Source organism: Myotis daubentonii, chromosome 2 (genome assembly GCF_963259705.1).
Source record: "Myotis daubentonii chromosome 2, mMyoDau2.1, whole genome shotgun sequence".
NCBI lineage: Eukaryota > Metazoa > Chordata > Mammalia > Chiroptera > Vespertilionidae > Myotis > Myotis daubentonii.
The window spans coordinates 77954873-77969973 of record NC_081841.1 but is presented as its reverse complement, the minus strand read 5'-3'; the positions used below and the strand labels follow the sequence as shown (position 1 = coordinate 77969973).

General features: G+C 38.4%; 1 protein-coding gene across 4 annotated transcripts in view; it reads right to left on the bottom strand.

Annotated features, from left to right (window-relative positions):
- SYT1 (synaptotagmin 1) overlaps positions 1-15101 on the bottom strand; it is a 567791-nt gene that overhangs the window by 89400 nt on the left and 463290 nt on the right. For all 4 annotated transcript variants that reach the window (XM_059683704.1, XM_059683702.1, XM_059683701.1 and 1 more), the window contains one exon: positions 9608-9725. In XM_059683704.1, coding sequence (XP_059539687.1) covers positions 9608-9725 — 118 coding nt within the window. The remainder of the gene's footprint in view (positions 1-9607; positions 9726-15101) is intronic.

Sequence of the window (15101 nt, the reverse complement as noted above, 5' to 3'; positions counted from 1 at the left end):
ATCCTAACCCTAGCCTGTCCTCACACACTGCAACTTCCCTCCTATTTTATTTATTTATTTTATTTTTATTTTTGTGTTAATCCTCACCTGAGGATATTTTTCCATTGATATTTAGATAGAATGGAAGGGAGGCGGAGAGAGACACAGAGAGAGAAACATCGATGTGAGAGAGACACGATTGGTTGCCTCCCCCATGAGCCCAACTAGGGCCAGGGGTCAAGCCTGCAACCAAGGTATGTGCCCTTGACCGGAATAGAACTCAGGACCTTTCAGTCTGCAGGCTGATGCTCTATTCACTGAGCCAAACTGGCTAGGACTTCACCCTGTTTTAGTTGCCCTCCTCTGGTCATCTAATACCACTATATCTTTCTTAAGGTGCTTGACCACACCAAGGATGGGCCTTAGTGTAAGACAAAAGTAGGGTATATTTTTTCTCTTGTATGTATTTATAAAATCTTGGACAACACCAGCATCTTTGGTTTTAGCAGTGCACTTGGTTAAATGTCCTCAGTGGATGGTTCTGTGTGACCTTTTTCTTGGTTTATAATTGATCCTATTATTTTATACTTCATTTTTTTTCTCTTTATTGTTTCCAAGCTTGCCCGTACTGGAGCTCATCTACCACATTTTGGCTGACTCAGCCTAGCAAGACTTTTCTATTTATCCACTAAAGTTGAAATTTCAGTAGTTGAAAGCATTTGTCAACTTCAAAATTGGGAATTTTATGGCGACTAGTAAAAATGCCTTAGCACAGACCTCTTTGGCATCCTACTTCTCAATCTGTAGATTTGTCTTGTTAACATTTTCCAGCTGAGCTCTATTTTCCTGGCAAGTTGTCTATTGTAATTTCAATTTCTTTTCTTTTAAATATATTTTTATTGATTTCAGAGAGGAAGAAAGAGGGAGAGAGAGATAGAAACATCACTGATGAGAATCATTGATCAGCTGCCTCTTGCATGCCCCTCACTGGGGATTGAGCCCACAACCTGGGCATGTGCCCTTCAGTCCACAGGCCAATGCTCTATCCACTGAGCCAAAATCGGCTAGGGTGCAATTCCAATTTCTTCAATTTAATATTTCAATATCTAATTTTGACCCAGAGAGTCCCATAGTACTTTAGAGTGGTAGTAAGCTTTTGTACTATTACATCTACTGCCCACCCCACCCTCAACCCCACAATATGATACAGTGTGTTCCAGAGTCAGCCCTTGATTAAATTTGTAGTAGATAACATTTTTCTCTAGTTCTTTCTCTACCACCTAGTAGGCACTCAAATCCTACTATGCTGCCAGAACATCTCATCATCTTTAGTGTACAAAGACTTAATCACTAAAATAACATACCAATCTGTACACAAGGGGGAAACTGAGGTGCTCCTTTCAGCTTAGAAATCTAATAAATAATTTGATGTTTGACCTTATGGAGTCATTGATCCTGTCTTTGCTGTATAGCCAAACACTAATTAAACAATCAGCAAACTAATTTATATTAGTGGCTTCATGATGGAATTTTAGTTTGGGTACAAAGGAAATTTGGAATAGGGGAGAATTTTTGGCCATTTCTCAAACTATAACATGTAGTTAGTCATCTGCACTCCAGGTTGAACCTGCTGAGAAAGGATAAGGACTTAGAAGTCACATGCTTTATTCATGGAGTTTGGATTCGGACTGGCTTGACATTCTAACTCAGCACATACTAAGTCTGTGACCTTGGGAAAGTTATTTACCTCTTGTGCTTTAGTTCCATCAATAAAATAGCATTAAAAATAGCATCTGCCTCATAGGGGAGTAATAGGGATTAAATCTTTTAACATATATGAAGCATTTAGAAGGGTGTTCTGGAGCACGCTGTGCTATGCATGTGTCTGCTGTGACTTTTACCTGCATACCTGCATACCCAAGGGTGGCAAAGTGTCTAGCTCAGTGTGTATTCAAATGGTGTTTGCTGAATGACTGGACCTGTACCTGCCAACTAATAGACTTATTTAGGAGTTTTTGTGCTAACCGTTCTAACTAGTACATTTCAGCCTAGCACTCATTTCTCTTGATTTCAAATATAGCTCAGATCTCACAGCTTCTCTTTTCATTTTCTTAAAACCACCATTAGTCCTTCGGGCATAGCATTCTATCCATTCTGTGGTAACAATGCCTGGGGCTCAACTTGCATAGGGCTTGGCTGTAAACCTTCTTAATAACTCTGTTTCTAGGAGAATCCAGTATAAAGATTTGTCATTTCTTTCTTAGATCAATTTATTTACATTTTAGGGATTTAGACTATTTTATCAGTATTGTAACTAAATGCTTTGAAGTGTCACAGAATTTTATATTCTAACATTCAAGCCTAAAATCATGATGAAGCCTTCTGACATCACAGCCAACTTATTATGCATATTCCTGTCCTGTTAGTTCAATAAGATGCCAGTATATTTGCATATTATTGCTTGACCCTAATATCATGGGCCAATTAATTTGCATATCCATAACTAATTGGCTCTTATAAGGTTTTTTTTTGCCGTTTTATTTATTGGCCTGGCTCCCAGACTAGTGGCTTTTAACTCAAATCAATTGAATTTGGAGTGGTTTTCTTTGTCATGCTTTCAGCACCAATGGAAGCACAGATAATGGTGGTTGGTGGTCAGGAACGTATAAAGGAACTGTTATTGCTTTTATCTTCTCTTTCAAAAATTCTCCCCTATTCCAAATTTCCTTTGTACCCAAACTAAAATTCCATCATGAAGCCACTAATATAAATTAGTTTGTTGATTGTTTAATTAGTGTTTGGCTATACAGCAAAGACAGGATCAATGAGTCCATAAGGTCAAACATCAAATTATTTATTAAATTTCTAGGCTGAAAGGAGCACCTCAGTTTCCCCCTTGTGTACAGATTGGTATGTTATTTTAGTGATTAAGTCTTTGTACACTAAAGATGATGAGATGTCCTGGCAACATCCCTTCACCTTTATCAAGGGATGTTGCCAGAACATTTTGAAAAAAAGTAGAATTGACTGAAGAAAAAAAAGATAATAGTTTACACATGTGGAAAAGGTGATTTTCAGGAAAGAGGATACTGGGTTAATGAAAAAAATAGAACTTGTTATTTAAGAAAATTCCAGTATATAAGGCAAAGAATGTATTCTACATCACTGACCAAAAAAATTCTAACTTGGCATTTGGCTGACATGGACTTCAGCTAAAATTATGAGGTAGCATGTGAGCCTCTAAAGCAGCGGTTCTCAACCTGTGGGTCGCGACCCCTTTGGCAGTCGAACGACCCTTTCACAAGGGTCGCCTAAGACCATCCTGCATATCAGATATTTACATTATGATTCATAACAGTAGCAACATTACAGTTACGAAGTAGCAACGAAAATAATTTTATGGTTGGGTCACAACATGAGAAACTGTATTTGAAGGTTGAGAACCACCGCAAGGGTAGTTTTTTCATTTTTATTTCTAAAATAAGATATAATTGACATATAGCATTGTGTAAATTTAAGATATAAAATACTATTTGATAAATCTATATATTATGATATGATTACCACTGTAGCTTCAGGTATCACTATATGCTCTATAAAGCATAGTTTTTAAACTTAAGATGCATAAGAATAACATGGGGATTTAAAAAACATAATATCTAGGTTCCCACCCAGAGATACTCAGTATAGCTTAGTGTGAGGTAGTCCCTGAAATCTTAAATTTTAACATGGTCCCTGGGTGACTCTAATGTAGGTAGAATACCACATCTTGATAAATAATGCCTGAAAGAATGCTCTGTCTGTGCTGATACATGGTTTCTACATGGAATCTAGTGGTTCCCTAAGGTTGACTGTATGTTCTTTCTTAGATGCCTTCAAATATTGAAATTGGCTGTATTTCCAAGTTCTGTTTCTAGGATAGTAGATACAAGAAAATAAACAATGTTTAAAACTGCATCTCATAGACAAGAGAGAGCATGTGTGCATGTGTGTGTGTGTGTGTGTGTGTGTGTGTGTGTGTGTGTGTGTGGGCGGGGGGGTAGTGGGCAAGGTCAATCTTACGGATGTCGGTCTCAGCAGCCAGTCCGCACACTGGCAGCCTGGCAGATTCAGATAGTGACTCCTTTACTACAGTGAATCCCCTTTACTCTTTACGCATTATCTTCCTTAAGTAGTTGCTGCCATTTCTGAATTTCATTGCTCTCCTTTTTGGAGACTTAGATGGGGGACCTCTCCTACAGCCCTACCCTTTGCTTTCTGTAGTACCGTTTCCACAGAGACATGGGGAAGAAGAAGCCTGATGGTGGGAGCTGGGGAGGGAAGTGAAAGGGAGGAAGAGATGATGAGGAAGAACACAACCACATTTTCCCAACCAGCCCTGGGGCCATTCCTGAACTGATCGCACCTCAGCCTCCTTTCCAGCTCCGTGATGTTCAGGAGACTGCTGGAATAGATGCGTGCACTTCCTGTTTATTTTGTGTGTCTTCCCAGCTCCCTTTTATCACCACGCTTGACATGATTTTGTTGTTTTCTTTGTAATTTAGGCAGCAGGGCTACAACATCGTTACCCCTGTTGATTTGCTGTGGTTCCCAGCAGTACAAACACTTAGAGACATCTCAAAAGGACTCCGTGTGAGCTTCAGGGAAAGGGAGGAAAGGACTGGTTTAGGAGACTGCATTCTGTTTCATACTGGGTCATAAAGAAGAAAAGGCTGCTAGAAGCCACAAGTGAAGTCCTTCTGTGATTCTGGTAGTATTTATAGGGGTTAACACATATGGAAATTTCCACAGTCATCAAGAAACCCTTTAAAGCCTCCATTTCTAGCCTTATTAATACCAAGGATCTTGGTGTTTCAGCTCCAAGCAGAGAGGTACCTCTGCTATGTTAGAGCTGGCAGATCCCTATTGTCCCACCTGGAAGGTGATGGGTGTGGGGAAGGCTGAATGGTGTATTGGAAAGAGTTCTGTGTTGGAAATAGGAGGACCTGGGCTTCAGTCACAGCTATATCAACTACAAATCAGGTGACTTTGACTTTAATACTAGGGACAAAAGCGATAGCCAGTATTGATCCCCTCCTATGTGCCAGCTATGGAGCAAGATGATTTATGTACATTATTTAATGTCTCTAAATTTCAATTTTCTGAGGCTATTACCTTCAGAAACTGCCTCAGAGGTCTCTAATGAGAACTGAATGAAAATACCAAGTTAGAAAAGGATTTCTAAATTGTAAAAAAGCGTTGGAATTTACAGGGTTTGCTATATGGGCAAAATCTTTCTGTCTTGCATTTTGAATTAACACAATAGGCAGGAGATAAACAGGCTCTGTTGGAGGGTAGTAATAAAAATTATTTAAAAAATGTATTCCATTTCTTATTTTTTTTCAGTTTTGTTTGTTGTTTAATTCCATGCCTTGTCTTAATTCACTATTGGGTCTATGCAAAGCATGGTCTACTGAGAGCATTTTGCCTGAATTGATCAGGCAATCCTGATCAAACAAACTGATGAACTTTCCTTTTCCATTTTTGAATCAAGCAATTGGTTAAACTGTCCATTGGTTGCATTCACATTTTGCATATTTAACACAAGATTTGATAAAGTTCCTAATAGAAAAAAATTAGTGATATTTATTGAGCATTTAGGTATGACAGACCCAGTGCTTTTATTTATTTTTCACAAGGACCATATAAACCAGGTTCTCTTATTACTCCCACTTTATAGATAATGCACCTGAGGCTTAGAAAGCTTAAATAACTTGTCCAAAGTCAAGTTGCTAGTAGTGGCAGAGTGGGATTTAAACCTTGGCAAAACATCCAACTTTAGTTCCAATTAACCAGCCATTTCCAGCAAATGTAATTTGGCATTTGAATTACCTGGAATGATCTCATTATATAATTTTGGTCTCATAGGACATACATAGGTCAACTTACTTTGACACAGACCATCCAAGTGCTTAAAGTTAGTTTAATGGTAAGTAGGTTAGACAAATTTGAAATGCAAGACTTGTTTTTTCAGGCCACAGCTCCTTTGTAAATAATTCATTATTCACTCAACAGCTATGCTCAGTGCTAGCAGTCAGTGAGGGCATCGTGGGAGATAGAAATACAGAACACATTCTAGTGAGAGAGAAGTGTGATGCTGGAAGGGCATAAACAAACTACCATTGGCATTTGAAAAAGAGAAAGGTTTGTTCTACTGTGATGAATCAGAAAAGGCTTCGTGGAGTCCCTCTACCTAAAATGTCTTCTCTCCCAGACACCCTGTGGCTCACTCCCTCATCTCTTTCCAGGCAGCTTTCTCCAAATACCCATGTACAGCCACACCCCAACATTCCTCCTCCTGCTTCCTCCTTTGCTTTCTCAGTGGCACCTTTTACCTCTTGGCATACTATGTGTTTTTCTTATTTATTGGCTTCCTGTCCATCTCTCCACATTAAAACATAAGCTTTATGAGGGTAGTTTTTTTGGGCTGTTTTGTCCAATGATGCACATCTAGTTTCAGAAATATCTAACACAAGTGGATAGAAAAGCTGTGGCACATTTACACAATGGAATACTATGCAGCTGTAAAAAAGAAGAAACTCTTTGCAACGGCATGGATGGACCTGGAGAGTATTATGCTAAGTGAAACAAGCCAGTCAGAGACAAATATCATATGATCTCTCTTATATGTGAAATATAATGAACAAAATAAACTGATGAACATAACAGGTCTAGAGGCCTGGATACATGGGACAGACTGACAGATGGCAGAGGACAGAGAGGTGGGGGAACAGGAAGAGATTGACCAAAGAACATATATGCGTATATGCATAACCCTTGGGCACAGACAATAATGTGGTAAAAGCCTGGGATGGGGCTGGGGCTGGTTGGAGGGGGAAAGGGGGCTCTATGGGGGATATCTGTAACACTGGCAACAATTTAAAAAAATGAAAGAAATACCTAACATAAGGTAGGGACACAGTACACATTTGTAGAATGAATGGAGAAAAGAAGATTTAAGCTGAGCCTGAAGAATGGATAGATTTTAGCTAGGTATTGGTGAAGGGAAGAGAATTCCAGGTAAAGAAAATGGCTTAAGTAAAGAATGGAGGCAGCTATAAGATGAACTGGAAGGCAGACTAGGGGCGTACTAGGCTTAGAGGATGATGATATTGTTGGCATAGGAGTTTGGAACAGAACCTGTGAGAGAGGATACAAAATACGATGTGATAGGATCTGGCTATTGAACCAAAGGAAAGCTAAAGGTCAAAGGTGTCTAAAGTCATACCTCAGGATATTAGGTAATGATTTGGTAGCAAATTGTTCTTGTAATTAAAAATTTCTCTGAAGTTTTTTACACATAGACACACCAAATCCTCTTATTTTTTAAGGTTTGAATATATCACACTATAATTACGAAGCTTAAATGATCACATCTTTGTTATTGGAAACCACTTCAAGTTGGTTCCCCACTAGTCTTTGATAGCTCCCTTGCTTTTTGGTAGATGGGATGGTCTAGGCCAGTGGTGGGCAAACTGCGGCTCGCGAGCCACATGCGGCTCTTTGGCCCTTGAGTGTGGCTCTTCCACAAAATACCACATGCGGGAGCACATGTACAGTGCGATTGAAACTTTGTGGCCCATGTGCAGAAGTCAGTATTTTGTGGAAGAGCCACACTCAAGGGGCCAAAGAGCCACATGTGGCTTGTGAGCCGCAGTTTGCTGACCACTGGCTAGGCTTGTCTTGAACACTTTGTGTCACACCTGGAATCTCCCATTTCTCTAATATGCCCCAGGTTCTTTTCATGAGAAATTAAACTTTCAAACCATAGCTTGTGCTAGGGATGCTCTTGGCTACTTAGCCTGTTTCTAGGCCTTTTCAATGGACAGAGCTAGGGAAGGTATGTGTGTATAGACACGTAGATACATATATTTTGCAACTTAGGTACGTTAAGTACTCTTTACATTTTTAGAGGAAACTGCTCATTGCTTTAAATATGCTCAGTTATGCTATTAGGCAATGAAAGCAGTAAGTTATTAAATGAGGTCTTAGTGACATGAAAGAATTAGTGCAGCTTCCTCAGGCGACTTACTTATAAAGAGGCACCAGGAGAATTTCATTAACAAATTAGTGGTGCAGTAAGTAGAAACTCAGCTCTAGCATTTTTTTTTAGCGGTTATACTTTAGAACAGCATTTTCCAACCTTTTTCATCTCATGGCACATGTAAACTAATTACTAGTAATTACATTTTCTTTATTGCCAATCTTACAAAAAAAATAGGTATAATTTTGATTCATTCGCACTGGATAGCTGCTGTTGTGTTGGCTGTTGTCATTTTTTATTTGACAATCTAAAGGAAAAGAGGTCAGTGTCCCTGACTCAGGTATAGCAGTTGAATATCACTGCTTTAGAATATAAAATCACCAGGCTGCATTAGGGTGACCTTTTGAAGTTTGCAAAATTTTTATTGGAGAAAGCACTGAACAACCAGAAATGCTAGTTCTAGTGCCACAGCCACAAGCAATGACAACTATAATCTATTTATGATGACCTTGTGGCATATCAAGAACATTTCTCACACTGTAATAATTCACTGGAAAATTAAATATAATTTATTTAATCACACAGAAAATTAAAAAAGTACATTCAACTGTGGAAATGACAAGCCCTTGACTTGACTTTGCTTTTGAGCAAGAGTATACTATTTTACTCACCATTATTTTTAAAAACTAAGGTTAGGTTTTATAGAACTTTAAATCCCAAAGTCTTTCCCATCTCCAATATAAGCTACAGGAAATAAATGCATTACCATGGGGATTCACCCTCAAACAGATTTTATTGTTCACATATTTTGAAATGCAGAAACTTTAATAAAACAGTATCTTTAAAAACTATGCTAGGCTATGAAACACCTAATAAGTCTCAGATAAAATACTATTTTTCATATGATGAGTGAATTTTGAACCAAAAAAAGTACCCCCCCAACTTAACAAAATTATAGTTGGTCATAGGCATTGCCTTTTATTTTTAAAAATCATATATATATATATATATATATATATATATATATATAGTATTTTTATTTTATTTAATGTATTTATTTATTTATTTACTTACTTTTGAGAGAGAGAGAGAGAGAGAGAGAGAGAGAGAGAGAGAGAGAGAAAAAGGAGAGGGAGAGAGAGAGGGGAAGGGAGAGAAACATTGTTGTGAGAGGGGAACATCAATTGGCTGCCTCCTGCATTCTCCCTATTGGGGATGGAGCCTGCAACCTGGCATGTGCCCTAACTAGGCAAATTGAACCAGCAACCTTTCAGTGCACAGGACAGTACCCAACCAACTGAGCCACACTGGCCAGGGTGGTGGCATTGCCTTTTAGAAGAAAAGCAAGCATTATCAGCTTTCAGTGCTATAGAACTGACAATTGATACTTGTGCTATGAAGCAGGAAAATAGATTTCATCTTCGGAGCCAATTCCAACACATTGAGAGTGGCTTCCTGGGGCACTGTGTTGGGATCAATTCTGAGATTGCTTCCAGCCTCCATAAAAACGAGAACAGTGATCAATTAAGGGCTGGAGAGTCACAGCATGTGTGCTATGCACTTGGTAACCATGATGAAGCAGCATTTAAAAAAAATCAGACTCACCAGATAGGCCACCCACGTCCATCTTCTTCAGGTTCTTTGCCTCCAGGATGACAACAGTCAGTTTGCCAGCAGTAGGTACATAGCGAAGGGAGAAGCAGATGTCACCCAGTTTCTCTTGCTACAAAAGCCAATACACAAGCATAAGTAACTTTTCAGATAAAGATAAATATAGTCTACAAATACATTGTAATTCCTCAGGAGGAAGGAGCGTTATGACAATTAGAATTGGAAAATTCTTAGGCTTATCGGCATCTGCCCAGTGGTCTTTCATAAGGTATCATCATGAGTGATTGCAACCCATTTCAGTTTTTAAACAGCTCATTTATGCTTTAACATTCATTGAACTAGATCCATAATTCAACGGTTCAGGAAATGAGACCAAGATGGCTTCGTTAGAGACTCCACTCTGAATGGCACTGCCACAATCTGGGCAAACTTCTTAACTTTATTAAATACCTTTGCAAGGAGCCAGGCACTTTTTTAGTAAAATCACCCCGACCTAAATTTTGGTCTCTTTATACCTCAAATAGGATTATGTTTAATACTTTATATTTAGATTTTTTGATAAAAGACTATTGATTAGAATTTCTGAATTTCTAGTAACTGAAAAACAATGGAGTAAGTTTTTGCACTTTCATTTTTACTCATTTCAAGTGAGGTCTAACTTTCTCTTTATCCTAATATGTGTAAAAATCTAAATCCTAATATTTGTAAAAATCTAAGTGGCGGGTTGGAAAACAAATACATAGTAATAAAAAAGAATTCCGTAGCCCCTCACCTATTTAATTGATACCATATTTTACACTCAAAGCACATTCACCAATCCTGTACCCAGGCATTTCTGAACAAATGAGTCAGAGTTGAAGATGATGGTATAGAAAACTTGTATTTACTTTTCCAGAAAGAACTGCTATGGGTTCTCCCACCTTAAGTGTCTTACTCTCTGGTATCACTAATTAAGGACCATGTTGTTAGAACTTTCGTGTTCGTATTTATAAGCATGAGGGAGATGAGGTGGGAGAAGCTGGAGGATCTACACGGCTTTCTGCCACAGGGAATTAGGTATCTGACAAACTAGGGTTTATTTCTTATTGCCTCCCTCCTACCCCCCACCCCCACCCCCCACCCCCCACCCCCCAAAAAAGTGAATTCTGGTTCCAAAGACAGTAATGGTTATCAGATTTCTGAAGATAGACTTTTAACATAGGAGTGAGTTACAGAGGCCATCTCCTCATGTCTTCTCATGTTATACTCTTATTATGACCATATTTAGCTTTACCTATAACTTTATGAATAGTAAATCAGCCAGAGTCTCCAGTGTGGAAATATCTGCTTACATGTAAGTTAACAATTAAGGAAATGTAATTCCTGTATAGGATACTCATTATATACACCTTTAAGAGAGAAAGGCATAGCTACCTGTTCTATGCTTTATCTACAGGTGAGAAGTAATATATTCAGTGTGTGTGAGAAGTGATGCTCTTTCTGCTTAAGCAGTGCTTTTATTGAAAATATCAACATGTGTTTTTTTTTAATTTAAATACATTTTTATTGACTTCAGAGAGGAAGGAAGAGGGAGAGAAAGATAGAAACATCAATGATGGGAGAGAATCATTGATCGGCTGCCTCCTACAAATCCCCTACAGGGGATTAGCCGGCAATCCGGATATATACCCTGACCAGGAATGGAACTGTGACCTCCTGGTTCATACTCAATACACAACCACTGAGTCATGCCAGCTGGGCTCAACATAGTGTTTATATCCCCCATTCTTTCATTCCTTGAGTCCTCAGAACATCTTACCTATACATCTCTCAAGTCACTAAGGACTTATTTTTTGTCTTACTGTGCACAAGTCTTAGTTTTCCCACATGACTGTGAATTCCTTAAAGACAAGGTCCTTGCTTGAATTATCAGTTCCCACACATTTCCAAAAAAGCAAATGGCAACTTTAGATAATATTCCCTTTTGAGCTATGTGGGTCATAGCTCACCTCCATTAGTGTAGGTAATAAGTTACTTCTAATGTGCTAAATTCACCTGAAATGCCACCCCTACAAATTAATTTACACATCAGAAGGACCTGGTGGAATAAATTACTTTTCATAGTCTTTGAAAATACAGAATGAGAGTCAATATCACAGAAATTAATACAAAGTGTAGACAAATTTACCTGAACTTTATGAGATAAGAGAGATGTAAATGAACAAAATTGCTGTTCAGAAATGCTCATTAGGAGGAGGGTTCTTTTTGCTGGATTCTGCCTTTTTGCCACAGGACCTTCCCTGGGGAACTCGCTGTGTTGCAGAACCAGGTTACTGTAGCAGCTCTAATTAGGCATTTTAGACATGACTGTTCTCTTTTAAATGACACCTCTCTTTATGGCCCATAATTTAATTCCATAGTTAATTTATTGGCATCTCAATTGTTTAAGACAATGTCACAACTTGCCTACATCCTAGTATCATTTTATTCTATCTTATGATATTTAGGGAACTTTAAAGATTTTATATAATATTTAGTTTTAGAAGAGAGCAATTATGGAGTTTGAAAAACCACATCTCAAGTAGGAAAAATATGTGAAGTTTTCTGTAATTTTAAAACTATGGGATAAAGCCCAAACCGGTTTGGCTCAGTGGATAGAGCGTCGGCCTGCGGACTCAAGGGTCCCAGGTTCAATTCCGGTCAAGGGTATGTACCTTGGTTGCAGGCACATCCCCAGTAGGGGGTGTGCAGGAGGCAGCTGATCAATGTTTCTCTCTCATCGAGGTTTCTAACTCTCTATCCCTCTCCCTTCCTCTCTGTAAAAAATCAATAAAATATATTTAAAACACACACAGACACACACACACACACACACACAAAACCAAAAAACTATGGGATAGAGAAAGAAGGAGTAGTTTTTAAAAAAAGAAAATATCAAAATGGAAACTTCGGGAGAAAGAAAAATAAGGAAAATTACTTATTTTAGCAGCCTTTACAGATCTACATATAACTAACTTAGGGACTTAAACATGTAAAGCTTCATTTGCTCATAAAATTATCATAATTGGTACACCAAATTAAACATGTATTTTTTCTATCAATCAATTGAAGTTACTTTTCAGTGTTTTAAAATCTTATTTCTGGATCTATAAGCCATTTGAAAACTAGTCACTGTTTATTCTGGAATTTGTATCCTTTTTGGAACCAAGCAGATAAATAAAGAGCAACCCATTTTTCTAGAAATGGGGGAGGAAAATACCCAATTCATCTGAACCTTTATCTTGTTCATTAAATTTTCTGAGTTGTAACTATCTGAGATATAAATATCTGCTGTTCCTAATTCTTTAAAAATCAGCTTTAATAATTTTCTAAAGTGAAAAGTTTGAGAATGGGGCCAACTTTCTTCTGTTACATTCTGGTGTTATCCTTGATTAACTGTTTTAGGACATTTAATTAGATGGAGATGCACTCCTGTCCCTAGAGTCTGGTGTTAGCATGTGAAGGTTTTATTGTATCTCTTGTTATCTACACAGAAGAATTGGAATGATCTGATAGTTTTATGTGGACATTTTCACATCAAACTCTTATTTCATACTTTTCACGTGTCAGTTTGGAAGAAAGATAATTGAATAGTAATATATAAAGATTTAATATGAAACATTTTATCTATCACTCTAAATTTCTAGAAATCAAACATTTCTAAATTTTATAAATGTTTCTTTCCTTTAGCAGGGTTATGGTGATGGAAGGCAAAAGTGGCTCTTGAAAAATTTATGTAGAAAAATGATACCCAAATCTGTCTCTCAGATCCTTATTGCTCCTTGACAATTCCGTGTGTGTTTTCTCCACAACTGCCCTATGAAGTAGGGACTGTTATGTCCATTTTATAAATGAAAACTTTGAGACTCAGAGATTACATAAGGTCTGTGGGCGTCTCAGTGTGGAGCTGAAGCAAGGTCCTTTGACTCAAATCATGAGTTGTCTTTACCATCAGATTGCCGTTTGGAAGGACAAACAAATATTCCAACTGACTGCCCATTGGCTACTCCATTCTCACTGACATTTTATTCCTATTGTAAAACTAGAAATGAAAACATGCTGGAAGTACAGTTTTTATAAGGTAATTTCAAGCAAGACCCCGTAGAGCTGCAGCAGACAAATGAGTGCTTTTGCTGCTGTGATTATCTCATGAAGGGGGCTTTATTACTATTAGGAATTTCAGCTTTATGTATAATTTATTTTAGTCAATTGCCTTGATCACTAGGTGGAAACTGCCAGTCAGTGTTAGAACGTTCCAACTGTGAGATTTAGAGAAATTAACCTGCTCTTTTAGAATGGGGAGCTGACAATCAGAGAGCACCTTTGTTCTGAGCTGCTTGATAATTCCATGATTTTTTTTTAAAGTAGCCACTAAATAGAGTAGACACAAATTAATGACTGGCTAGACAACTCCAGCAATACCTTTCCTTTTTGAAAAGCATGGTAGATATTAGAACAGAGGTCAGATCCAATGGCTACATAAAAAGTTTGATTTAAAATGAATATTTATGTGATGGCTTCTATAATACCATACCTCATTTTATATGTAAAAAGAGGGTTCACTTAGTGACCTTTGCAAATGGGGCTAAGTTCACATGTGTGTTGGAAATACTATACTTTTGAATGAATTTTTAAAAGACACCCGAATTGACTTAATGCTGTGACATTTTAAAAAGGCATGTTCTATTTATATTAATCTTAGGATTTTTCTATGTGTTAAGTTAGTGATAGATTCTTTGAGTAGAGGATTTTTCTATGTGGTTGGGAATCTATTTAGAGGTGACAAGTACTAAATGGCAGTCCCATAATCTCTCAAAATGAAAATTCAGACTCTGTGTATCCTCCATTTATAAAAAAAACTAAGATGTTATCTACACTAATAAAATACAAACATGCAAATTGACCATACCTCTGCTATGCCTTAAGCCACACCCACCAGCCAATCAGAGCGACTATATGCAAATTAACCCAACCAAGATGGCGGCCAGCAGCCACAGACCTGGAGCAAGCTGGAGGCTTGGTTGCCCCAATGATGGAGGAAGCCAAGCTTCCCAGCGGCTGTGGCTGACTCTGAGCTCCACTCAAAGCAACAAAGTTTCAATTATAGAAGGTAAATAAACCCCAGATACCTGCTTTGAGCTGTCCGTGGCCACGGAGCTGGAGCGGGCAGGAGGCTTTCCCTCCCACCTGTCCCGGCTGGCTCTGAGCTCCTCTCAAGGCTACAAAGTTTCAATTATAGAAGGTAAATAAATCCCAGAATAAAAAGAAAAAAATGAAAAAAAGGAGAGGCTGGGAGCTTCCATTGCTGGGGGGGGGGGGGCTTGGCCAGCCTGAAAACGGTCCTCAGCCCCTCCCCCAGACTGGCCAGGCACCCCAGTGGACCCCCAACCCTAAAGAGGGTGGGGCCAGCCTGAAAACATCCATCAACCCCTCACTCAGGCTGGCCAAACCTCCATGGGGTGAGGGTCCC